Source organism: Trichomycterus rosablanca, chromosome 6 (assembly GCF_030014385.1).
Source record: "Trichomycterus rosablanca isolate fTriRos1 chromosome 6, fTriRos1.hap1, whole genome shotgun sequence".
NCBI classification, from domain to species: domain Eukaryota; kingdom Metazoa; phylum Chordata; class Actinopteri; order Siluriformes; family Trichomycteridae; genus Trichomycterus; species Trichomycterus rosablanca.
Genome location: NC_085993.1, coordinates 51,140,991 through 51,167,755, shown reverse-complemented (window position 1 = coordinate 51,167,755; position 26,765 = coordinate 51,140,991). Strand labels below are relative to the sequence as shown.

At 42.0% G+C, this 26,765-nt stretch overlaps 1 protein-coding gene across 4 annotated transcripts in view; it reads right to left on the bottom strand.

Moving 5' to 3' along the window:
* Nucleotides 1-1,149: 1,149 nt before the first annotated feature.
* Nucleotides 1,150-26,765, bottom strand: part of dnajc6 (DnaJ (Hsp40) homolog, subfamily C, member 6) — a 45,995-nt gene continuing 20,379 nt past the window's right edge. For 3 of the 4 annotated variants that reach the window (XM_062998041.1, XM_062998040.1, XM_062998039.1), the window contains 16 exons: nt 26,615-26,664; nt 23,929-24,077; nt 21,225-21,347; nt 18,563-18,696; nt 16,681-16,875; nt 15,401-15,509; nt 15,214-15,293; nt 14,182-14,375; nt 13,415-13,807; nt 13,205-13,276; nt 11,005-11,094; nt 10,099-10,239; nt 9,428-9,727; nt 4,075-4,223; nt 3,808-3,984; nt 1,150-1,804 (listed from right to left, as the gene is read on the bottom strand). In XM_062998041.1, coding sequence (XP_062854111.1) covers nt 1,703-1,804; nt 3,808-3,984; nt 4,075-4,223; nt 9,428-9,727; nt 10,099-10,239; nt 11,005-11,094; nt 13,205-13,276; nt 13,415-13,807; nt 14,182-14,375; nt 15,214-15,293; nt 15,401-15,509; nt 16,681-16,875; nt 18,563-18,696; nt 21,225-21,347; nt 23,929-24,077; nt 26,615-26,664 — 2,458 coding nt within the window. In that variant the 3' untranslated portion in view covers nt 1,150-1,702. Of the gene's footprint in view, nt 1,805-1,921; nt 2,038-3,807; nt 3,985-4,074; nt 4,224-9,427; nt 9,728-10,098; nt 10,240-11,004; nt 11,095-13,204; nt 13,277-13,414; nt 13,808-14,181; nt 14,376-15,213; nt 15,294-15,400; nt 15,510-16,680; nt 16,876-18,562; nt 18,697-21,224; nt 21,348-23,928; nt 24,078-26,614; nt 26,665-26,765 lie in introns of all 4 variants that reach the window. The other variant, XR_010013187.1, reaches the window with a different exon arrangement.

The following is a 26,765-nucleotide window of genomic DNA, read 5'->3' as shown; positions in this document are numbered from 1 at the left end:
AAAAAAAAAGACCATATAGACCATATTTTTGTAAACAACATCATAAAATGCAGCTGCACACGTTGCATACATGGATGCATCAGTAGTCAGTGGAAATAAATAGAAAAAAAAACAATCAAGCATCTATTTAATCAATCAAGTGAAGTTAAATAGGCAGCATCTGAATGTGTTTTATTCTTACTGTGCTGTGCATCAAAGCAGTGGAAGCATTTCTGTGTATTTAAACTCATTTTGCAATATTTAGACTTTAGGTTTTGGTCCTCACACCCTGGTAGCAGCCAGTATTTACGTTATTTAATGCATTTACTGTGTGGCAAGTTGGTTCGAATGTTCATTTTCCCACTATTATTAGGTCTCAATGTGGGGCGGCACGGTCGCTCGGTGGGTAGCACAGCAAGAAGGTTCTGGGTTTGCTTCCTAGGCAGATCGGTCCGGGTCCTTTCTGTGTGGGGTTTGCATGTTCTCCCCATGTCTGTTTGGGTTTCCTTCCACAGTACAAAGACGTGAAAGTGTGTTTGACATTGAACTTGAAGTGATGAATCATGGGTAACCTGTAACTACCTGTCCTGTCATGAATGGAACCAAAGTGTAAATGTCACCTTCAAATCCTAACAAACATTAGAGGTCTGTGCTTTTGTTATTTATTCTATTGTGGTACCAACTGTTTTATTTTTCTTCCTATTTCTCACCGAGGTTGTTTAGTGATGATTTATTTATTTGAGAGGGTCCTTTAAATAGTTTCCACACTTTTTTAACTCTATTTATTAGGAAACCAACTCCATCACTTTTCTACATCATCATGAGGCATTTTTCCAGCGTCGTACCGACTTTTTTTCACATCGTCATCACATGAAAATCTCCTTCCCCTTAAAGCTTCCTTCAGCGTCCTAATAGGTGGAAATCAGACACGCCCGATTCCTCCTCCTTCTACACCCTCACCGCTTATAACCACAATATACAAGTGAGGACAAGTGAGGAAACTTTTTGAAGATCCCTCGTATTTATTTATTAGGATCTCTAGGTGATGTTTTACACTTTGGTTCCACACAGACATAGGGAGAACATGCAAAGGCGACAGTGCTACCCCCCAGCGTAGTTTTAAATGAATTCACTTTTTTGTTTTCATCTCTGCAATCATCCCATGAGGCGTTAAAAACTTAAACGAGTTATTTTATTGTAAAATGTTATAACAATGATTTTAATAGATTGTTTTACGATGCTGCTTTGTTTAGCCACCTTGATATTAGGTTTGGTTCCCCTCATTTTGACCTATTTTTTTTACAGAAAAGTAATAAATGTGTTCAACATCACCTCATACCTGCACACGTGATACACAATTTACAAAATTCTATTAATCCTACAGAGGTTTACGGTGGCACCGGATCTAATTACATACCTTTTTTTCTCTGTTGTTTTGTTGTTGTTAAATAAACCTTGCATATCATGACACGTATAAGACAGACACTTCTAATCTCAGTTGTTTAGGTGCTGAAAATAAAAGCAACACAACAAACTACAGAAATAAAAATGAAATACTGTCTGATTCATGAAGAATGTGAAACGTCACTTATACAGTCAAATGTACCGTACTGTGTCACAGTCGTCATCACACTCACACGGCTGTGACGCAGGGTAATGCCATGTGTGTATTGCATGTAGTTACGTGTGACTGCTCGCGGACGGTACTATAGTCCCAGTAGTCTCAGTACAAGGCTTTCTGTCCTTGGCTTTCAAACTCCGACCAGGCGTCATTCAGCTCCATAAAAATCATCTTGGCGTATTGTTCATAAGGCTTTCCGGTTGCCTGAAAAAAGATGGTTTTAGGTTACCAAGGTAGCTCTGGGACACCACCGAACCACAGTGAGATAAATTAGTGGCAAATCTAATTACCCAAGGACTCAACAACTCATTCATGAAGTACCTGAGAAACGTCTACAGAACTGTTGAGCATTATGGATGTAACGATACACTCTACCCACGATGCGATGCGATTCACGATACCGGGCTCACGATACGATTTTTTCCCGATTTTTGAAACTGAAATTGAAGACAAATTATGACAAAGTTATTTAAAAAATACAATAAAATCCTGTATTTGTGCTTTTCTTGAATTTATCTAAATAATAAACGTCCTTTTATTTCTGACCTAGGTACAAACTATGCAAAAACAATCTTGAATTAAGCCCAATTTGGCAGAAAAACCATGAATCTGGCAACCAGACGTATAGCGCCAGTGATGTCAACCGGGAGAGGTGAATAGCGCCGGCGCCCTCTGCTGTTTAAAGTAAATATCGATTCATTATATGTGTTAAATCTATTTGAATCGTGGTGCATCGTTACATCCCTATTACGCATATAAAAAGGGTCACCAGATCAAGCCCCATCATTGCCAAGTTGGCATTGTTGGGCCCCTGAGCAAGGCCCTGAACTCTAAATTACTTGGACTGTATTTTGTCATAGTTTTAAGTCACTTGGAATAAAAGCCACGACTGTAAATGTAAATACTAAACAAAAACAGAATACGTTACAGCAGACACGGTGGCCAATCGTGCCTGCTAGATGGCGCCCAGCCGACCGGTAGCAGAGCCGAGAATCGAACCGAGCAGTTCAGAATCTCGGCACTGGTGTGCTAGTGGAATATCCTGCTGTGCCACCTGGGCGCCTATTATATTTTAATAATATATAAACCATGTATTAATTTTGTGCAGAGACATAAGCAAGTTCTCTGGGTCCGAAGTCGTCTGAGATGGACCGACAGACAGTGGAAACGTGTTTTGCAGTTAGACATTCCACGATTCAGCTTATTTTTGAGGAAAAAAAAGTAGGTTGGATTTAATGTGACAAAAATTAAAATAATTAGAAAAAAAGTGCCAAAACCAGCATCCAAGATGGCACAGGGGTGCATCAGTGCCCATGGCAAGGGTGCTCTTCATATATTTAAGGGTATTATTGATGCGGAGGCTTATATCGGCATTTTGGAGAGACATATTCTGCCGTCAAGACGACGTCTTTTCCCAGGAACTCACATTCTGCCCTGCTCCCGACTACCTACCTGATCAGCTCCTCAGTACAGAGGATTCTAATAAGACCTGGAGCTCATAATCAGATTATTTAGACACTCTAGTTTACGTCATCGCAGTTTTAGCTCACTCCGTGTACCAAAAACGCTTAAACTGTCGCCTGACGCCCCAATTTACAAATAAACGACACATATAATTACACCTTTATACAGATTAAACATCAACGAGAATTTATTTACATTAGATAAGAACTCCGTTGGTTGCTCCGCATTAATTCGTCCGCCACGTTTGTAATTTTTTGTAAGAGAAGTCGTGCCGCACTGAATGCTGGGATTGCCTTCAGCGCTGAGGAGGCGTCGGACGATCCATCATCATTCAGTCATCACTCAGAATTAAGGCGCCTCAGTAGGAGCATTTTAAAGGATCTAAGAATTTAGACACGCCCTCTTCTCTGAAATGTGTCTAGGTTAGTGTGCTTGACTGGCCTGCCTGCAGTCCAGATCTGTCTCCTATTGAAAATGTAGCTGAAGTCTCGTATACAACAAAAAATTCGACTTGCAAAACTGCAATAATTAGTGTCCTCAGTTCCCAAAGCATTAAAAGTATAATTAAACTGCCAGGATGCCACTGTTGGACCCCTGAGCAAGGCCCTTAACCTTCAATTGCTTGGACTGTATTCAGTCACAGTACTGTAAGTCGCCTTAAATAAGAGCGTCTGCTAAATGCCGAAAATGTCAATGTAAATAAAGGTTTAACAAGGTGTCCCAACTGTTCTGGACCCTCTTACTTTGTCTGGATGGACGACCAGCACGGCCTTGCGGTAGACCTTCTTCACCTGCTCAGGTGTGACCAGGTCAGCCATGCCCACAGGCTTCCAGCGGCTCTCGCCCTCCCACAGCACCGTGTGCATGGTGGACAGCAGGGCGCGGATGTTCCGCTCCTTCCCCTCGATCCAGTCCAGGATCTGCACGGTTATACAACACCAGCTCAGACGGGTGTGCCGAAAAATCGTTTTATTGCTTTAATTACAACTACAACACGTAATCTTTCTCACCTTCAGCTTCTCGGGGTCCATCTCTTTCGCCATCTCTTCTTTTCTCATCTCTGCTATGGTCTTCGGGCCTTTCTTTTCCTTACTGCCCGTGAAGCCCTGACCGGACAGCAGGTCATCAAAGTTAGCATCCGCAGGCTTGGGTTTTGGACCTGAACAAAGAAAAAACACATATAAAAAGGGGCGTCCACCAGTGGTGATTTCTCTAAGACTGCAAGGGAAGCTCAGCTTCCCCTAAAATGTCAAAAATTAAATGGTCAAATATGTACAGTTGTGTTAACATTTCATTGACAAATGCGTTAGAACACGTTCATCTCGAAGACGAGTTCGTTCAGAATCAGCTACTTATCACGGATCGACTGACTCAAACTTCTCATACATTCCCGCAGCGTCGATGCATTTGCCCGCAGGAGCTGAGCGTCTCTTCACTTCTATGGGGCTGCATTGAAAGGTTTTTTCATTGCTTCAAAACTCGCCGGTCATTGGATAAATGCCACGATTTTGTCCCGCCCCCGGATGCTGAGCGTCTCTGGGGGTGAATGGAGCTGTGGGCGGGTCTGGACCCTGAGCTTCTGCAAGATGATTGGAGGATCAGTCGAAAGGCTGAATCCCATTTTGATTGACAGCTATCACTGGGAGCTTCAGTCCCATCGCGGATTTTGCGAGTGAAGTCGAAAGACAAACTGCAACTCATTTCAGGCCATTTTCTTGAAAAGGAACGGAGGGCAGAATTTATGTATAAATAAATTGACAAATTTTATGATGTAAGCCAACAATGAGCTTCCCCTCTTTGAAAGACCAGCAGCCGCCACTGGCATCCACCAAGGGCTCAGTCTATGCAAGCAAGGGTCAGTCTTGAATCTCCAATTTCTGCTCAAGACAAGAATAAAAGAATTGAAGCGTTCACCAAAGGCTTAGTCTTTGCAAGCAGGGACAAGTCGTGGGTCTCCAATATCTGCCAAAACAATGTTTCTCAGCTCAAGATTGTAAAGAATTTAAGTCCTTCACCATCTACAGTGCATAATATCATAAATAGATTCAGTTAGTCAGGGGAAATCTCAGTGTATAAAGGCCAAGTCGAGCCCTCAGGTAGTATTGTTTTGAAAACAGCCACATGGACTCTGGAGTACTTCAAAAAAACATTGACACTGAACACGGTCCGCCGCTGTATCAAGAAATGCAACCAGACAGCAGGCAGTGGTGTATAGTAACGAAGTAATAATACTTCGTTACAGTACTTAAGTAGTTTTTTTAAGTATTTGTACTTTACTGGAGTATAAACATTTTCGGCAACTTTCACTTTTACTCCACTACATTTTCTAAATAATTGTGTACTTTTACTCCGATACATTCTCTGTATGTAAATTCGTTACTCGTTACTACAAAATGAAAGTTAAATGATGTGAGATGTGTGACGGACTGCACGCTGGTTGGGTGAATCTGCGCTTGTGAGTTACACGGTGGTTAAACACATTAATGCACTGCGGTCAAGCCAGCCTCCACTTCGAAATGCTCAGTCAAATCAGCCCCCGCGTTGTTTCTAAGGATGTGCGTATACTAAACATTACGGTAATAGCGTCTGGTAAAACTGTTTAAAAAAAGTCATTGACGACGTTAACGTGACTACATCAGTTAAAAATGTATCAGTTAAAAATATATAAATATATCAGTTAAAATATATAAATATATCAGTTAAAAATATATAAATATATCAGTTAAAAATATATAAATATATCAGTTAAAAATATAAAAATATATCGGTTACAAATAAATATATATATAAATACTGTATATCACTTAAAAAATATGAATATATCAGTTAAAATATATATAAAAATATCACTTAAAAATATGAATATATCAGTTAAAATATATAAAAATATGAATATATCATCTAAAAAAATATATAAATATAACAGTTAAAAATATATAAATATCAGTTAAAAATATAAAAATATATCGGTTACAAATATATATATAAATATATCACTTAAAAATATGAATATAACAGTTAAAAATATATAAATATATCAGTTAAAAATATAAAAATATATCGGTTACAAATATATATATATAAATATATCACTTAAAAATATGAATATATCAGTTAAAATATATATAAAAATATCCCTTAAAAATATGAATATATCGGGTAAAATATATACAAATATGAATATATAATCTAAAAATATATATATAAATATAACAGTTAAAAATATATAAATATACCAGTTAAAAATATATATAAATATATCAGTTAAAATTATATAAATATATTAGTTAAAATATATATATATATATACATATATATATATATATCAGTTAAAAATATATAAATGTATCAGTTAAAAAATATGTAAATATATCAGTTAAAAATTGAATATTTAAATAAACCAATTTCTTGCAAATTGTATTTGGGATACAATTTCAAGCTTTGAAAAAAAGAGTTGGTAATAACCTGACATTATTATTTTACTTTAAATTTAAAGTCAACTAAAATTTAATCTTAGCTCTTTAATTTTTATTGTTATTAAAAGGACTCTACTTGTGTCCACACGACAATTTCACTTTGTAATGATAGTACACCATCTGTAGTTTACACTCAGTTAATATCAAGCAATTCTAATGTGTCATTTCTAAATAAAAGCCTTTTATATTGTTATTTTTAAATTATTTTCAATCTAGACTGTTATTAAAAAGAATTCTCTAGTTTCCACACAACAATTCCACTTCATAATGATAGTACACCATCTGTAGTTTACACTCAGTTAATATCAAGCAATTCTGATGTGTTATTTTTAAATAAAAGCCTTTATATTGTCAAATTTCCATAATTTTAAATCTAGACTGTAATTAAAAAGAATTCTCTAGTTTCCACACAACAATTCCACTTCATAATGATAGTACACCATCTGTAGTTTACACTCAGTTAATATCAAGCAATTCTGATGTAGTCACGTTCACGTCGTCAGTGACTTTTTTTTATCAGTGTTACCAGACGCTATTACCGTAATGTTTAGTATACGCACATCCTCAGAAACACTGTGGGGGCTGATTTGACTGAGCATTTCGAAGTGGAGGCTGGCTTGACCGCAGTATTAATGCGCATGTGCACATGTTCTCTAAACGCTATCGGAGTTTTCTAAAAGTGCGTCGTTCACCCAAAGACACGCAAATATGGAGATTTCAGAAGCTCCAACACACTGATGTAAGTTAACAATGATTAACAAAGTAAAGCTGCAGCATCAGCGTTTTATTCATATTATTAGCATTAACATTGTTCAGATACCTATACCATTTTTACCGATTACTACATTTGTTTGGAATTCATTGACTGCAAAATTCATGAAGACACGTCCATTATTTTTAAAAACTCACCTGCGGACAAATATTTCCTCAGATAACTTCTGTATTAGACCGACAGAGGAGAGATTCATGGTGCTGAGGAACATGCAGCACGTCTTTAACCCTTTAATCATCTCAACAAGAAATCAACTTATCCAACTTATTATTCATGATTTTTAAGCTGTTAGCTTCAAGGTAGAAATGGTGTTTTATTAAAGTAAGAATACCAATATTTTTTTAGTTTAACACATGCCATTCAGTGAGTAGATACAGCCCCAAAGAATACAGCTTATTTTACTCAAATATTTTGATTTAAATTAATGGTTGAACAGATCATTAAAGGGATAAAAGTGCCACACGTTTTGTTAAACTCTCTTGAGTTTTGCTTTAAATTAATTATGCCAAAATTATTTTTTTGTTATTGAAATATACTACCCAAATAAAAAAAATGGGACAGTATAGAAAATGCAAATAAAATAGATGAATACATTTACATCGACTCACATTCTAAAAACATTGGAACAGGAACATTTAGGGCTAAATAAGTAAAAAAAAAAAACTAAATAATGTCATGATTTCAAACAGGTGATGTCAACAGTTGATTATGATCATGAATTGGCACAAATCATGTTCAGATGAAAGGAAGAAAAAAGGTTAATTGTTAAGGTCGTTTACCGGCTTAAAAGAACAATCTTTATATTTAAAATGACCGCTTCCATTTATACTAACAGCATTTACTTTTACTTCTACTTCTACTTTACCTCTCCCTTTTAGTTATGCTGTAATATTTAGGGCTGCCGGAGTCTAAAACTCTCTGTAAAACTGTTTTACTCAACTAGCATTGTACATTATTAATTACATTCTCTGTTGTTTTACTCCAAAGGCGTTCTGATGGAAACCTGTTCACCCGCCGAGGTTAAGGATTAAAGTCGAGACTGCCGTGACAACTATGCTGCTCCTGCCGGATGTGACGGGTCTGGAGTAACTGCACCAAGAATGACAAGAAATCACTACAGACTTTATTGAAGACTAGACCGAATAACAACTCTATTATTATTTATTTATTTATTTATTACCAGTTATAACTTTTAGATCATTTAATTCTGTGTTTGTATGCTTTGTGTAAATCGTGTATTTATTTAAAGTTTCCTCCAGACCACCCAAGAAGGATGCCCTCAGCTTGCTCAACAGGGGTTTTTGTATCTGTTGGTCCTGGATTTTGTAAAGTTGCTTTGAGACAATGTATATTGTAAAAAGCACTACATAAATAAAGTTGACTTGACTACTTTTAATACTTAAGTACATTTAATATAAAATTACTTTTGATACTTAAGTACATTAAACATCAGATACTTTTAGACTTTTACTCAAGTAATATTCTAAAAAGTGACTTTTACTTCTATCAAAGTACATTTCTGGTAAGATACTTGTACTTTTACTCAAGTATGGCCTTCCGGTACTTTATACACCACTGACAGCAGGTCATTAAAGTTAGCATCCGCAGACTTCGGTCCTATACCTTAAGAAACAAGGCCCATCATATTTTCACTTCAGCCTCACTCTAAAGCTTAAAAAAAAAAAACATTATGCTACTGCGATAGACAGCCACATAGGCTCTGGAGTACTTTGAAAAACCATTGTCACTTAACACAGTCCGCCGCTGCATCAATAAATGCAACCAGACAGCAGGTCATTAAAGTTAGCATCCGCAGACTTCGGTTCTATACCCATCATATTTTCACTTCAGCCTCACTCTAAAGCTTTGGAATGAACTGGAACATGAATTGATTGACCAACAAGCAGCGTCCAGCCATACAAATGCTTTTGACTGAATGGGCATAGATTCCCACAGACACACTTCAAAGTCTTGTGAGAAACTTCTCAGAGGAGCGGCTGCTGTTATAGCTGAAAAGATCACATAGAGGTCGCTGTTTTAATAACATTTGTTATTGAAATAAGACGTCCAACAAGCTCCACACACACACACACACACACACACTTCCTTACTGACCAGCGTTAGGTTGTGCTTTAGCGCCCGCCGCGGCTCCCCCCATGGTGCCGAAGCTGACGCTGTAGTTGGGCCTGTTCTGAGGAGAGCTGTGGCTCATGGTGGGTCCCGGAGATTTAGGCTGGGCGTGAGGCTGCCACTGCCCCCCGCCCCCATGCTGCCAAGACGTAAAGCCCGCGCCCGACTGCCAGCCTGCCGCGGTGTGCTGCGGGGACGGAGCGTGTCTCTGGGGTGAACTCATGGGAGGAAATCCTCCGCCTGTACCGGTGGGCGTGGTGGGTTTACTGGAGAATCCTGATCCGCCTGTACGAGAACAAGACCACGACAGTGAGGCATCTGCAGAGACTATAGGGCCATCTAGAGGCCATTCTTGGTATTACTGGTTCAACGTTCTAACTTATTTTAACAACGGTACTTTTTAAACTCATTGTAGATCCCTTTCGATTGGTACATGCGGTACAGGGTGGTGACAACATTTACAGAGCAACACATGGGCTACAGTCAGTAATTGTATACTCAAAAATACAAAATTCACCTACATATCAGGTGTAGCTTGTAGACGTTTGTTGCATAGAGAGGCGTATCACCTATTTGCTTAATTATTTGGCTAACATTCCTTAAGGTAACACGTTAGAAACCCAACAGATTTTTAGTCATTACCAATTCCTACTTACCTCCCGGACCGGATCCGAGGTTACCCAGGTCGGCAAACGGGTCCAGAGTAATGGGCTTGGCCTGGTGGGTGGGAGTGTTGTGAGCAGAACCTGTAGGACTGGTTGTGGCTGATTTACTCCCCATGCCAAAATTGCCACCCCCTACGACAACAAAAAACACACAGATGTGTCCAGACGGGCTACAGTCAGTAATTGTATGCGCACAAAGTTCACCTGCATGGTAGGTTTAGCTTGTAGAGGTACACAGAATCGATGGGCAGTGGAAGTTCAGGTACTGGACTAGCAATCGGAAGGGTACTGGTTCGTGAACCGCTACCAGCAGACTGTGAACAGTCCACCAACCGAAAATACCCAGCCAACGGCGTCCTGGCAGCAGGGCAGCGTCCTGTGCCCACTTATTAGTGACTACATTACAGCCAGCTCAAACTGGGCATCAACAGATGAGCTACAGTCTCTGACTTTACATACACAAGGTGGACCAATGAGGTAGGAGTGTCTAAGAGTGGACAGTAAGTGGACACGGTGTTTGAAAACCACCCAAATACCAAAAACCACCCACTGGGGGGTCCTGACCATCCAAGAACAGGGTCAAAGAGGGCTAACAAAAGAGTGTGTCCGAAAACCCAGTGATCTCTCTGCACAGACGCATTTTGTGTCATCCTACACCCCCGAGAAGAGGGCGTGTCTAAATCCTTAGATCCCTTAAAATGCTCCAACTGAGGCGCCTTAATTCTGAGTGATAATGTGACTAGCGTCCGACGCCTCCTCAGCGCTGAAGGCCATCCCACCATTTGCACTGTCGGGCCCTTAAGCAAGGCCCTTAACCCTCTGACCGACCCTGCGCTCTGACTCAAAGCCTCCAGCAGGTGTCGTATTTAAGTGTTTGTAGTGTTTTGTTTCACTTGCCTGGTGGAGCTGGTTTGCTCCAGTCCCATCCTCCCATGGTGCCTTGCTGCTGAAGGTTGACAGTCGGGGTAGCGGGTGGCACAGGCGAGCCTGGCAGGGAGCGACACGTTAGTCCAGGACGTGACTCTTCACATTATTTACAATTAAGAACAGTGAACTGGTCTCTGATTGTTTTGCTTTATTGGGGTTTATAATTTAAAATCATATGTACAAACAGCTGTGGGTAAAAATCACAGCACATGGAACAGTGGTCCATGTGTCAAGGTTGAGGAGGAAACCCAAACTGTCACCTTTCATTGAGAAAACAAGTTTGTATTTATTTATTTATTGTCTGGAAGCTCAGATGTAATTCAAGACCTACAAGAAAATTACAACACTGTGAAGGAAAAACAACACTGTCCACAGTCAAGCAAGCTTTACAGCATCCTGACATGGGCTTGGGCTGATGTGGAAGAGAGAACTCTCTTTATCTTGCTCAATTCGAAACTCTGCGTTGCCGACGGTCGGCTGGGCGCCATCTGGCGGGCATAATTGGCAGTGCCTGCACCGGATACTAATCGGCCACCGTATCTGCAAGATCACTATTTGGTTTTGTGTTTCGTAATCAAAGCAGTCAAACTATCCCTATTTATACGGGCATGGAGGACGCAAACAGGAACAAAACTACAACAGTGAGGCATCTGCAAAGACTACATGGCGCCATCTAGAGGCTATTCTTGGTAATAATGGTACTTTTGGTTGCACCTTTGCTAACTTGTGGTACAGGGTGGTGACAACATTTACAGAGCAACACATGGGCTACAATCAGTAATTGTATACTTAAAAATACACAATTCACCTACATGGTAGTGTAGCTGTAGATGTTCGATGAATAGACGGGCGTATCACCTAACATTTGCTTAATTTTTTGGCTAACATTCTTTAAGTCTTATTTTTAGTCATTACCAATTCCTGTCAATTAAATTGCCTTTAAATGTAATTAGTAATTAACATTCTACACGACCTGAGTCACAATCTAAGTTTCTATGTGTACATTTTTGCTACAGCGAAATTTGACCACATTTTTGTTAAACTCTCCCTTTTCCTCCCAATTTATTGTAGCCAATTACTGCTGGAGACCCTTTTTGTGTACTAGGAGGGTACTAGAGGGTCCCTCCGACACGTGTGCACCAGAGATGTTCACAAGTCACAAAATACGAGTCCGAGTCGAGTCACGAGTCAATATAATAAACACAAAACATATATTGGAAATGTAGCGCAGAAATAAAGAAATACTCTTTAAGTTCAGATAAACAACAACAGATTAGCGAGTGTATTTAGCCGTTTTACTTCGTGCCTTTACTTTCCTAGTTACCGATTAAAAGCTTAAACTGACGTTTTGTCCCAAACACAGCAAAAACGATCATAACCGCTGCTTACCTTAGCTTCTGTTCTTCCAGATGCTATTACATTTATAAGCGTGCGTCCCATTAGGAACAGAATCCCTTATTTTGTAAATGTGCTTATAATTAAAAACCTCCAAACTTTTCCCGGTCGTGAAGTAAAACAGGAAGTGGTTAGAAAGCCGATCGAGCGTTTCATTACCGCGTCATCTGTGTGACGCAAACTGAATAAATGCAAATAACAGCATTTCTTACTAACAATTACAATCAGAAGCTCTGATTGGTTCAGAAAGCATCTTTCAACCATTAGCGCCGATTCTGTAGGAGCGTTCCATTCACCCCAGTCGTTCCTGTGAAGTGCACTACGTAGGGTATTCCACCATTCTAAGTAGGGAGCGACGCTTCATCACTACACCGGAAGCTGGCTGGAACATTTACACATTGTGTGCGTTGCGGGTTAAGACGTACGGAGCGTTATTATTATTATTATTATTATTATTATTAGAGAGCAGAAATGACACGATCAGAATGATGTCGGATCATATATATATATTTATAATTGTCACATGTAACTAATGTTGCTGACTTGTTGTCCCCGAGTCATTTGAAACGAGTCGAGTCGAGTCTGAAGTCGCTGTGTGTGCGACTTACGTGCGACTCGGACTCGAGTGCCTGCATTAGTGAAATATTAAAAATGTACTTATAAAGTTTTAAAATAGCTCTATGTTTACTATCATTTAAAAAGTAATTCAGGTGATTTTTGATGCTACCCATCACTGGGTTCTGCACATGTTAAAAGATTTGGGGCCCGACATTACCTGGTCCAAGATAGGCCCCCATGAAGTCCTGAGGCTTCGGGGCGGACGGTGCTGATCCAAACGGGTTAAAACCTGCAAGAAAGCACCGAAATAACATAAATATATATATATATACTGTATGTAATGTATATAAGTCATATATGAGAGCTGATTGGTGACTTGATAAAAACTGGGCGTAATGAGAACCTGCTATAAACCATCCGCACGTACCGTCCGCAGTTCGAGGTGAAGGACCAGGCGAGGACGAAGCTGTGGACCTCCTGGGAGTGGACTGGGCAGAGGTGGAACTGCTCGCAGGCTGGGGGGACGGAGCAGCTCCGAACAGATCCCCCAGCAGGTCAGTGGTGGTGTTAGTGGTGGTAGGAGGCTGTGGGGACGCCGGAGGAGGTTGAATCTCACCCCCGTCCAGACCCAACAGGTCTACGTCCTCGGCGGGCGGAGGGGCGGCGGCAGGCTGAGCTTCGGTTTTGGCGCCGCCCTTGGCTTTCTCCGCGCTTCCGCCGCTCTGCTGGCTGGAGAGCGAGAGCATGTCGTCGTCCGAGGGCTCGCTGTCCTCGTTCGGCCCCACGCGGCCCCCCTGGGCTCCCTGTGGCTGCGAGGGATCTAAACAAAGCCACCAGAGAGGGGAAATGGAATTGATGGAAAGGTTACGAGCTAAGAAAATTAACCAAAGAGAGCCGTGAATAAAACACGCCCCCTCTGATACGTGTGCAGTAGCCGACCGCTTCTTTTCTCCTGCATGAGGTGGGTTCATATGGAGATCCGTATCGCGCACAGAGTCACACACCGATCCCCATTATCATCGATCAGCCAGCAGAGGACGTCTAAAACACTTTGCACTAAGCCTCACCTTCAAGATCCAAACCCTCCAAATCATCTTTATTAAGCATAAACAAAAATGGTATTAAATTATCCCTCCTAGGTGTAATATCCTAAAACAAATCCCTACAGACCTCGAGGACGCCGTTCTACGTTACCTGCGACGGCGAGCGCATCCTTGTGTTCCTGGTGGCAGGAGAACAGCACGTTTGGACTCAGGTCCTTGGTGGGGAACTGTTCCCAGGGTGGCGTTAGATCTTTCTGCTTCTCCGTGTTCTCCACCTCCACGTCGACCAGCACGTGGAACAGCTGAGGGTATTTATCCGGAGAGTCGCACGCGTCCAGCTCAGGCCTACACACACGTACAAGAAGCTGAATGTGTGACAGCTACCAACCTGGCCGGGCATACTAATCAGCCATACCATTAAAACCACCTCCTTGTTTCTACACTCACTGTCCATGTTATCAGCTCCACTTACCATATAGAAGCACTTTGTAGTTCTACAATTACTGACTGTAGTCCATCTGTTTCTCTGCATGCTTTGTTACCCCCTTTCATGCTGTTCTTCAATGGTCAGGACCCCCACAGGACCACCACAGAGCAGGTATTATTTAGGTGGTGGATGATTCTCAGCACTGCAGTGACACTGACATGGTGGTGGTGTGTTAGTGTGTGTTGTGCTGGTATGAGTGGATCAGACACAGCAGCGCTGCTGGAGTTTTTAAACACCTCACTGTCACTGCTGGACCGAGAATCGTCCACCAACCGAAAATATCCAGCCCCGTGGGCAGCGTCCTGTGACCACTGATGAAGGTCTAGAAGATGATCGACTCAAACAGCAGCAATAGATGAGCGATCGTCTCTGACTTTACATCTACAAGGTGGACCGACTAGGTAGGAGTGTCTAATAGAGTGGACAGTGAGTGGACACGGTATTTAAAAACTCCAGCAGCTAAGAATGATCCACCACCTAAATAATGCCTGCTCTGTGGTGGTCCGGTGGGGGTCCTGACCATTGAAGAACAGGGTGAAAGCAGGTTAAAAAAGCATGCAGAGAAACAGATGGACTACAGTCAGTAATTGTAGAACTACAAAGTGCTTCTATATGGTAAGTGGAGCTGATAAATGCTTTGGGATTATTGTAGGTATGTAAGTGAACGCTAACAAACACATAAAGGTTGAAACTCACTTCATGTATTTCAGGACTGTAGTACCAGGAGTGATGAAGCCTGTGTGGAACTGAATCTGGAATATCTGTGTGTTCGTCACCTGAAACAACACAAGCACAGAATTAAATACCACGTACACGTACCTGCTATTGTTTTTAATGTGTACATTACATTAATACACCGCAGTTTTGATTTTTTAGTTCCTACCTTGGTTTGCAGTGCGTGGGAGCGCATGTGGTACGCTGAGATCACCACGTCCCCCTGAACACTCACTCCCAGGTTGAAGACCAACTTGCCCTCGTGGACCTTGTACTCCCTAAAGAGGGGACGAATCGGAACCCATACATTAACATATATTAATAGTAATGTGATATAATATAAGATTTTAATCTAGTCGTATCCAGTTACCCTGGTTGCTTTACGCTCCACCTCTACTGATATAACACGCCCCCTCCGACACGTGTGCAGTACCGACTGCCTGATTTCACCTGCATGAGGCGAGTTCATATGCGGATCAGCTTTGTGCACGGAGAGCCGCACCCTGATCAGCATTATTCCCCATCGATCAGCCAGCAGAGGTCGTCATTGCACCAGTTACGAGCATGTTTTAGTGCTGTGCCAACCGAGCGGCCTCAATCTCACCGTCTTTGTTCCACCACAAACTGAACTTAATAAGGATTCTGTTTTCTTTACAATTTTATTTGTTGTCATTTTGGTTCTGACTTTTACCCATTTAGCATTTGTTATTTAATCAATTCTAATTCATCCAAACATCCTCTAGGTCAGGGTCACGAGCCAGTAAAACGTTTGGCTGTTGTTCAGGGTGGGATGAGCCAGACCGGGTTCCTCATAACTGGTGCAATTGCGACCTCTGCTGGCTGATTGATGGTGTCTGCACAGAGTTGAGGAATAATGCTGATCAGGGTGTGGCTCTCTCTCCGTGCACAAGACTGATCGCATATGATCTCGACTCGTGGAAAGATGCAGTCGGCAACTGCGCATGTGTCGGAGGGGGCGTGTGTCTCGCTCTCCTCGATCAGGCGCAGGGGTCAGCACCAGTAGAGAGGAAGCATAACGCAAAATTGGACGCACTAAAAATTAGGAGAAAAAGGAAGAAAATGCATTAAAAATAATAATAATAATAATTAAATAAACAAATGTTAATTTTAGGCACTTAAAATTTTACTTGTCCACGAACGCCCCCTTGTGGCGGCTTTAAGTTACACCTTGCAAAACCACAATGAAGGAGGATGAAGACCCCTGTTGGTTCCTCTCACGGTTTCTTCCTTATAACATTTAGGGAATTTTTACTGGTCACTGTTGCCCCTGCCTGCTTATTAAAGGTTTCTGAGCCTGGATTGACAATCTGATGGGCCCAAATTCCCCACAGACATTCTCCAGAGGTCCTTAATTCTCACACGCCTCAAAATTGTCCTACTGAGCACCTCATTCCGACTGATATTCAGACCGAATAACGAGGAGCTCACCTCATTCTCTCGTACTCCTGCGCTGTGGAGAAGATCTTGGTCTCGCCGATCAGGACGTCACAGAACGGCCGGCAGCCGCTGCGCTGTTTGTTGAAGCACGGGACGGGATTGACGGTGACCGCTTTGATTAGCAGCGGTTTGGAGTGGGGCAGCGTGGGCTTTTCTGACACCATGCTGCACACATAACCGACGTACCTGAGCGGAGCAAACACACACACACACACACACACACACAGTCTTCAGTCTGGTTTATTACTTATTATACTTTATTATGTCTTGACACGTGGTGGATGGGCGGACAGGTGGATGAATGAATGGAAGAGTGGGTGGAAGGGTGGATGGATAGATGAATAGGGATGGATGAATGGACAGATGGGAAGAGATGAATGGATGGTGATTGATGGTGATAGATGGATGGAGTGAGTGGATGGATGCATGGATGGATGGATGGATGATAGCTTGATAGACAGATGGATGAATCGATGGATTGCTGAAGGGATGAGTGAATGGACAGATGGATGGAGATGGGTGGGTGGGTGAATGGATGGATGAAATGATGAATGGGTGTACAGATGGACGTGTGAATGAACGAATGGATGGATGGAAGGGTGGTTGGATGGATGGATGGATAAATGAATGGACAGATGGATGGACGGTCGGACGGATGGATGGTTAGATAGGTTGATGGATGGTTGGATGGATGGTTGGATGGACGAATGGATGGATGGATAGATGGATGGATGACTTGATGAATGGGTGTACAGATGGACGTGTGAATGAACGAATGGATGGATGAAAGGCTGGTTGGATGGTTGGATGGATGGATGGATTGCTGAAGGGATGGATGGATGGATGGATGGAAGGCTGGTTGGATGGTTGGATGGATGGTTGGATGGATGGATGGATGGATGGATGGATGGAAGGCTGGTTGGATGGTTGGATGGATGGTTGGATGGATGGATGGATGGATGGATGGATGGATGGATGGAAGGCTGGTTGGATGGTTGGATGGATGGATTGCTGAAGGGATGGATGGATGAATGGTTGGATGGATGGATTGCTGAAGGGATAAGTGAATGAACAAATGGATGGATGGAAGGGTGGTTGGTTTGGTTGGATGGAGGGATGGATGGATGGATGGATGACTTGATGAATGGGTGTACAGATGGACGTGTGAATGAACGAATGGATGGATGAAAGGCTGGTTGGATGGTTGGATGGATGGATGGATTGCTGAAGGGATGGATGGATGGATGGATGGAAGGCTGGTTGGATGGTTGGATGGATGGTTGGATGGATGGATGGATGGATGGATGGAAGGCTGGTTGGATGGTTGGATGGATGGATGGATGGATGGATTGCTGAAGGGATGGATGGATGGATGGATGGATGAATGGTTGGATGGATGGATTGCTGAAGGGATGAGTGAATGAACAAATGGATGGATGGAAGGGTGGTTGGTTTGGTTGGATGGAGGGATGGATGGATGGATGGATGACTTGATGAATGGGTGTACAGATGGACGTGTGAATGAACGGATGGATGGATGGATGGAAGGGTGGTTGGTTTGGTTGGATGGATGAATGGACGAATGGAGAGATGGATGGATGGATGTCTGGATGGATGAATGGACGGATGGATAGTTGGATAGGTTGATGGATGGGTGGGTACTTGAATGGACGGATGAATGGATGGACAGACAAGCGGAAGGGTGGGTGGGTGATTGGTTGAATGGATGGATGGATTGATCAATGGGTGGACTGATGGACGGGTGAATGGACAGATGGATGATTGGTACAAGTGCCTGCCCTGTGAAGCACTGGCAACCCTTCCATATATTAAACAATTCAAACAATGAGTATTCTCTTTAGACGTCCGTTACCTTCGGTGCGAGGGCCACAGTCCCGATCCAGGTCTCTTGGCGCTGAGCAGTTGCATGGCAGGCACTGGGTGAGGGAACAGGTGGCAGAAGCAGAACATGGCACAGACCAGCACACCCGCCGGACCCCTGCTGTCCTGAGACACAGAGCAGAGAGACGCTCGGACAACGGCAGGTTTACGTTTGTAAAGGAAACGCGGTGCATCATTTTACCAGAGACGAGTGAGCAACTGGGGAGCAACACCAAGTATCCACAAATTCATAAAACAGACAGATGAGATCTATAAATCACAATGTAGGTAAAGTGGTGCCAGTCCATCTCAGGGCACACACACATACACACACATTCACCTACAGGGCAATTCAGTGTTTCAATTAACCTGAGTGCATGTTTTTAGACTGTGGGAGGAAACCAGAGCACCCGGAGGAAACCCACGCAGACACCGGAAGAACATGCAAACTCCACACAGAAAGGACCCGGACCGCCCCGCCTGGGGATCGAACCCTGTGAGGCGACAGTGCTACCCACCGAGCCTTACAATGTATACCGAAATAACAATTCCATATGTACCCACAGGCCCTGTTCTTGTAGTGTGTTGTGATTATGCAGGTACTTGTTTGTATACTGTGAATCTTTACAGTGTGTACTATTACTTTTAATGTATGGAACAAGCTACTGAGGCCTTAACTGCCTTCAGGATTAATTAAGTATCTATCTACTGTATATATCAATCTATCTAAAATGTACGATAAGGAATTGCATACTGGACTTTTAAAGTGCGCTCAGGTGAAAACCAGATACAAAAATGGAAATATTACATAGAAATGATGATGGTGGTCCGAAATTTGGGTGTCCTCCTTGATTCTTCACTCAAACTTGAATCTCATGTCATGAAACCTCGTTCTTTCACTTAAAGAACACGCAACATAGCTCAAATCCGCCCATTCTGCTGCTGAAGCACTAATCCATGCTTTCATTTCTAGTCGTTTAGATTATTGTAGCTCTCTTCTTGCAGGCATCAGCTCTTCTCTACTTTATGAACTTCAGATGGTCCAGAATTCGGCTGCCCGCCTCCTCACCTACACTCGGTCACATCACCACATTACACCTGTTCTCCAAAACCTCCACTGGCTTCCCATAAAATATCGTATTCAGTTTAAGCTCTCAATAATCTTGCTCCATCCTATTTCTCTGACCTTTTCAACATCTACAAACCAGTGCACAATCTCCGTTCTTCCACAGCTGGTCTGCTTACCATTCCCTCCTCTAACCTCCATAACTTTGGTGATCGACTTGCTCCACGCCTCTGGAACTCTCTTCCTTCGCATAATCAGCAATCAGACTCACTGTCCTCATTTACAGTGGGGAAAATAAGTATTTGATCCCCTGCTGATTGTGTAAGTTTACCCCCTTACAAAGACTTGAACAGTCTATAATTTTTATGGAAGGTTTATTTTAACAGAGAGAGACAGAATATCAACAAAAAATTGAATAAAAGTTATAAATTAATTTGTATTTAATTAAGGGAAATAAGTATTTGATCCCCTACCAACCAGCAAGAATTCTGACCCCCACAGACCGGTTATGTGCCCATGAGGCTACAAATTATTCCTGTCCCTGTATAAAAGACTCCTGTCACAGAATCAGTTTCTTCCGTTCAAATCTCTCGACCACCATGGGCAAGACCAAAGAGCTATCAAAGGACGTCAGGGACAAGATTGTAGACCTGCACAAGGCTGGAATGGGCTACAAGACCATCAGCAAGAAGCTTGGTGAGAAAGAGACCACTGTTGGTGCCATCATTCGAAAATGGAAGAAATACAAGATCACAGTCAATCACCCTCGCTCTGGAGCTCCATGCAAGATCTCACCTGGTGGGGTAAGAATGATTCTGAGAAAGGTGAGGTCAGTCCAGAATTACACAGGAGGAGCTTGTCAATGATCTTGTATTTCTTCCATTTTCGAATGATCGCACCAACAGTGGTCTCTTTCTCACCAAGCTTCTTGCTGATGGTCTTGTAGCCCATTCCAGCCTTGTGCAGGTCTACAATCTTGTCCCTGACGTCCTTTGATAGCTCTTTGGTCTTGCCCATGGTGGTCGAGAGATTTGAACGGAAGAAACTGATTCTGTGACAGGAGTCTTTTATACAGGGACAGGACTAATTTGTGTGCCTCATGGGCACATAACCGGTCTGTGGGGGTCAGAATTCTTGCTGGTTGGTCGGGTATCAAATACTTATTTCCCTTAATAAAATACAAATTAATTTATAACTTTTATTTAATGTTTTTTTTCTGGATTTTTTGTTGATATTCTGTCTCTCTCTGTTAAAATAAACCTTCCATAAAAATTATAGACTGTTCAAGTCTTTGTAAGGGGGTAAACTTACAAAATCAGCAGGGGGTCAAATACTTATTTTCCCCACTGTAAATCAAATCTTAAAACCCACCTCTTCTGTCTTGCATACGGTCTTCCTCCATCTTAACCTACTGCAGCGCATCTCGGTGTTTTCCTGATTGTTCATTATTAATTTGTTCCCTTTATTATTAATTGTACTTTGTAAGCGTCTTTGGGTTGTTGAAAAGCGCTATTTAAATGTGATGTATTATTATTATTATTAGAAATAAGTAAATAAGGTTGCATTAGGAAAACAAATTCGTTCTTACCGAGCAGGTGATGACGCACACGTTCTTGGGGTTCTGCTTGAGCCAGTTGTGCATGTTCTTACACACGGCAAACAGGTTATGGAGGCTGGGAGCTTGTCTGGATGGCCAGTTGCATTCGGAAACCTGAAGGACGGAATGACAGAGAACACAGATATGAAGAAAGTGTAGAGGGACGCGTCCTGGGGCAGCTAAGGCCTCAATAATAATAATAATAACAACAAGAACATGTGATCAAAGCTTTACGCAACCTAAAAGGAGCTTATACAACCTCACATTCAATCTGAATATTTGATCTATTTTATCATTTTATATCACCCACATCAGGACCAGGAGAATTTTAGTAATTTTATAAATTAAATAAAAGTTTGCGCTCTATTATGCAGACAGACATTCCTATTTTGAACACTGGGTGTCGCTATAAACCCGTCTAAAACATTATGCATCTACGTTAACGATGTTCCACCTACATTAACGTTTCTGAATTACTGGACTTTATCCTGGTCAGGGTCGTGGTGGGTCTAATTCACTGGGCGAAAGGGAGGAAACACCGTGGGCATGTTGCCAATCCATTATATCATCCATTATATCATATCACACACACACACTTAGGACAATGTTATTAGCTTTAATTAGATTAGTCTGACTGCATGGAAGAAAACAGGAGCGCCCGGAGGAAACCCACACACAAAGGACCTGGACCGCTCCACCTGGGATTTGAACCCTGGCCCTTCTTGCTGCAGAGACGGGGGTCGAGTCATGACTCGCAAAAAATTACTTGTAAACAACAAGTCCCTAGCGTCAGCATGTGTTAACATTAGTTACCCGTGACAATTAATTATATATTATATTCTAATTGTGTCATTTTCTGATCTCTAATAATAATAACGCTCCGGCCGTTTTAACCCGCAACGCACGCAATGTGTAAATGTTCCAGCAGCTTCCGGTGTAGTGATGAAGCGTCGCTCCCTACTCCCTACACAGTCTGAAGTTCACTTCATTTAAACATTTTCACACACCCTACGTAGTGCACTTCACTGGAACAGCCGGGGTGAATGGAACGCTCCTACAGAATCGGTGCTGATGGTTAAAAGAGCCACTTTCTGAACCAATCAGAGCTTCTGATTGTAATTGTTAGTAAGAAATGCTGTTATTTGCATTTATTCCGTTTGCGTCACACAGATGACGCGGTAATGAAACGCTCGATCGGCTTTCTAACCACTTCCTGTTTTACTTCACCACCGGGAAAAGTTTGGAGGTTTTTAATTATAAGCACATTTACAAAATAACGGATTCTGTTCCTAATGGGACGCACGCTTATAAATGTAATAGCATCTGGAAGAACAGAAGCTAAGGTAAGCAGCGGTTATGGATTTTTTGCTGTGTTACTTACCTAGGAAAGTAAAGACACGAAGTAAAATGGCTAAATACACTCGCTAATCTGTTGTTGTTTTTATCTGAACTTACAGATTACTGTTTATTTTGCGCTACATTGACTCGTGACTCAACTCAGACTCGTATTTTGTGACTCGTGAACATCTCAGTCTTGCTGTGTGGTTACTGTGTCACCTTTAAAAGGCTTTTACTTTTGTATTATTCCGCTGTAGCTTAGTGAGTGAGAAATATTGAATAAACATTTTCCCCTGATTTCTGAGGGAAGTGGGTATGTCTAATGGGTCAGGAAATAGTTAAAGCTGCTGTAATGATGGAATGGGATGTTATTCCTATTAGGATTATTTACTGGTGAATAATCTAAAATGTAAACATCGCTGTCACAGACAGATCTTTAGTCACCAAAATAAAAAGGACATGTTGTTAATACTATGTATTTAAGTAGAACTAATATAATTTATTTACTGTATTTTATTACACAAAAATAGGCCCGAAAACTGCCACCTCTGGCCCATGTGATGCCATTTCATACTGACCACATGGTGTCGCTATTTACACCCAATTCGACATGTTTGTGTTTACAGGGATAGAAATGAATATACAGATTTTCTGCTCACTCACTGAGCTACAGTGGAATAATACAAAAGTAAAAGCATTTAAAGGTGGCACAGTAACCTCACAGCGAGAAGGGCCAGGGTTCAAATCCCTGGTGGTGCGGTCCAAGTCCAAAGACATGCAGTCAGACTAATCTACTTAAAGCTTATAACATTGTTCTAAGTGAGTGTGTGTGTGTGTGTGTGTGTGTGTTATATAATGGACTGGCAACATGCCCAGGGTGTTTCCTCCCTTTTGCCCAGTGAATCAGACCCACTGTGACCCTGACCAGGATAAATCGGTGGTAAAACATACAATGAATGAATGTACAGCAGCAACAAAAATACACTTGGCATTTAGCTGATGTGACCAGATACAAAATCCAAGCAATCAAGGGTTAAGGGCCTTGCTCAGGGACCCAACAGTGGCACCCTGGAAAGTGTGGGGCTTGAACCTGCAACCTTCTGATCACTAGTTCAGTTCACCAGTCACTGAAGTATCACTGTCCCCTATAAACACAATAACATGTAGACGTATCAAATATAATAATATCAATTATTATTTATTCATTGTCTGTTTTACCACCGCGCTAACCTGGTCAGGGTCACGGTGGGTTCAGTTCACTGGGCAAAAGGTAGGAAACACCCTGGACAGGTCGCCTTTCTGCTCAGACGTTTACACTTTACTGGTTATACTGGTGACTGCAGATGGGCCGTCTCACCCTGTTGGAGAATTTGGCTCCTCTGTAGTTCCTCTGGGAGAGGTTGAAGACGGTGTAGTGGTCGGCATGGCGCGAGTCCAGAAACGAGCGGATATCCTCCACATGGTTCCTGTAGCCCAGCTCCACCGCCTCAGCAGGATATGACATCACTGAGACACAAACACAGAGGCTTTAAACAGTCAGGAGGTTTCAAAACACGTACTTAAAATAGTGTGTCACTGTACACAGATCAGGCATAACATTACGACCACCTTCCTAATATTGTGTTGGTCCCCCTTTTGCCACCAGACTCCACTAGACCCCTGAAGGTGTGCTGTGGTATCTGGCACCAAGCTGTCAGCAGCAGATCCTTTAACTCCTGTAAGTTGTGAGGTGGAGCCTCCATGGATCGGACTTGTTTGTCCAGCGCGTACCACAGATGCTCGAATGGATCGAGATCTGGGGAATCTGGAGGCCGAGTCAACACCTCAAACCGTTCCTGAAGCATTTTAGCTTTGTGGCAGGGAGCATCATCCTGCTGAAAGAGGCCACAGCCATCAGGGAACCGTCTCGCTCAAATCCTGCTTCTAACATCAACTTTGAGGATAAAATGTTCACTTGCTGCCTGACATACCCCCCCACTAACAGGTGCCGTGATGAAGAGATAATCAGTGTTATTCACTTCACCTGTCAGTGCTCAGAATGTTATGGACCATCCAGACTGTTACCTGGTTTATAAAAGTGTCTGCTAATTTATGTACTTATCTATTAGGATATTTGATGTGTATTGTTGTTTCAGCTCTTCGTTAAGTATTTGTTATACTTCATTGCACTAGAACTAAAGCTAAATGTAAAACAAACCGGCAAGACATCATAGTACCTGTAGTCTATATAATGCCTAGTTTACACTACACGATTTTTGCCCTGATTTTTGCTCGCCAACAGGTCGCTCGGGGATCGAAACTCGGCACTTGATCGCTATGTGTGAACTGTTCAACGACTTGATCCAAGCGGCTCGAGAAAAATATCTAGCGTGATAAATATCTGGAGCAGTCGGCGAGTGGCAGTGAGTGCGGTGTCAAACTACAGCCAATAGATAGATGGATGGATAGATAGATAGATAGATAGATAGATAGATAGATAGATAGATAGATAGATAGATAGATAGATAGATAGATAGATAGATAGACAGACAGACAGACAGACAGACAGACAGACAGACAGACAGACAAATAATAAGCCGTAACTACCGGTCCGTGTGTGACTTCACTTTACTCAAACTGTTACACTTAAACAAGTCCATGTTGTACCACAGCTATTAATCAGAATCAGAATACTTTATTGATCCCAGAGGGAAATTGCAGTTCTTACAGTAGCACCCATTTATGTAGAAAGAATAAACACTCTACTAGCTAAAAACTAAGAAAAGAAAATTTTGCAAATAGAATTTAAAAAGTTATTTACACATAATTAAATAATTATATATTAACACCTGCACCCCCACAGCGGGCGGAACTTGTCATTAAATGCTTATTCATGCTTATTTATAAGGGACAATACGATTGGTAAATTTTACTGTCATTAAAAATGGGATCAGTAATCAGAATTATTGTTGCTTGACCCTGTGTAAATTTAGAGCTGGACCACAAATCAACATCATCCTTTCCAGAGGCGGATAAATCCTGACAGGGAGACAAATGGGCTTCTTTAATTAAACCCTTCATGTTCCGACACAAATTGAACAGGCAGGTTTGAAAGATTTTTTTGCTGAGATTTGGGTTTGATTGTCAAATGATGAGTGGATAAAATAACAGAACTGCTCACTTTTCAAATATTATTTATATATTAATTTCTCAGGCCCTCTATGGGGGCGTTGAGGACCCTGACGCTTCCCCTACGTCAGTGATGTCCAAACTACGGCACGTTACCACATTTGAAATGTCTTGTGAGGTATTTTAGAAGTAAAATGTAACTTGTGCTGCTATTTATCAGGTTTTAAAAAACTGCTCGAACCGTTTGAACTCTGGGTGGCGCTCTCACATAACACGAATCTAAAACTCTCCCCGTCTTCTTTCCCCCTCGGCGTTACACCTACATTAACGTCCCCCAGTATTTGGATAAACGCGGCGGCTACAGAGAAATGAAAACTAGACGCCGAATGCAGAAGTTTTCAAGTGCGCCGAGTTCAGAGGGAACTGGGTATGTTTAATAGTGAAATCGGCAAAATCTGAGTTTACACGGCACTGTGGAGGATAGATCATTAATCACTCAGTTAAAAAGGAAGTGGAATTGTTAGTAATCAGGGAGCTTTTATTATTATAATATTATTTATTTTATTATTAAAGACTCTGTGGTTCGTGTTTGTGTATCTTTCACTCCATCTGACCCCCAACAAGAAAAGTTTGGACACCCCTGATAAGTCTGATGTTCAGTAATTACCCAATATAATACAGACGAAGCATTGCATCATGGTTATTTTTAGCAATGTTTATCTGAGCGTTAAAACAGCGTCTGTGTACAGAGTGTAAACGTGGCATCATGAGGAAACTGACCGCGTGACCCACATCACCTGAGACCCAGTGAAGGACGCCGATTGTCCTAATAACCCTTAATAACCCGGAGCAGTAGGGAACGACACAGGAGTGCTAGAGAGCCGAGCAGCATTTGTGTTAGTGTGGATGTTGTATAAACAAGGCGGTTAACTCACCTATGATACGTGAGGTGATGTAGGTGATGTCCAGCTCTCCCTTCGTGTAGCTAGTGATCAAAAATTACAACGATAAAATCAGTCAAAACTGCTCCTGAGTCTCCAAATACAAGAGAGAGAGAAAACTGAGCAATAAACAGAACAGCTCAGC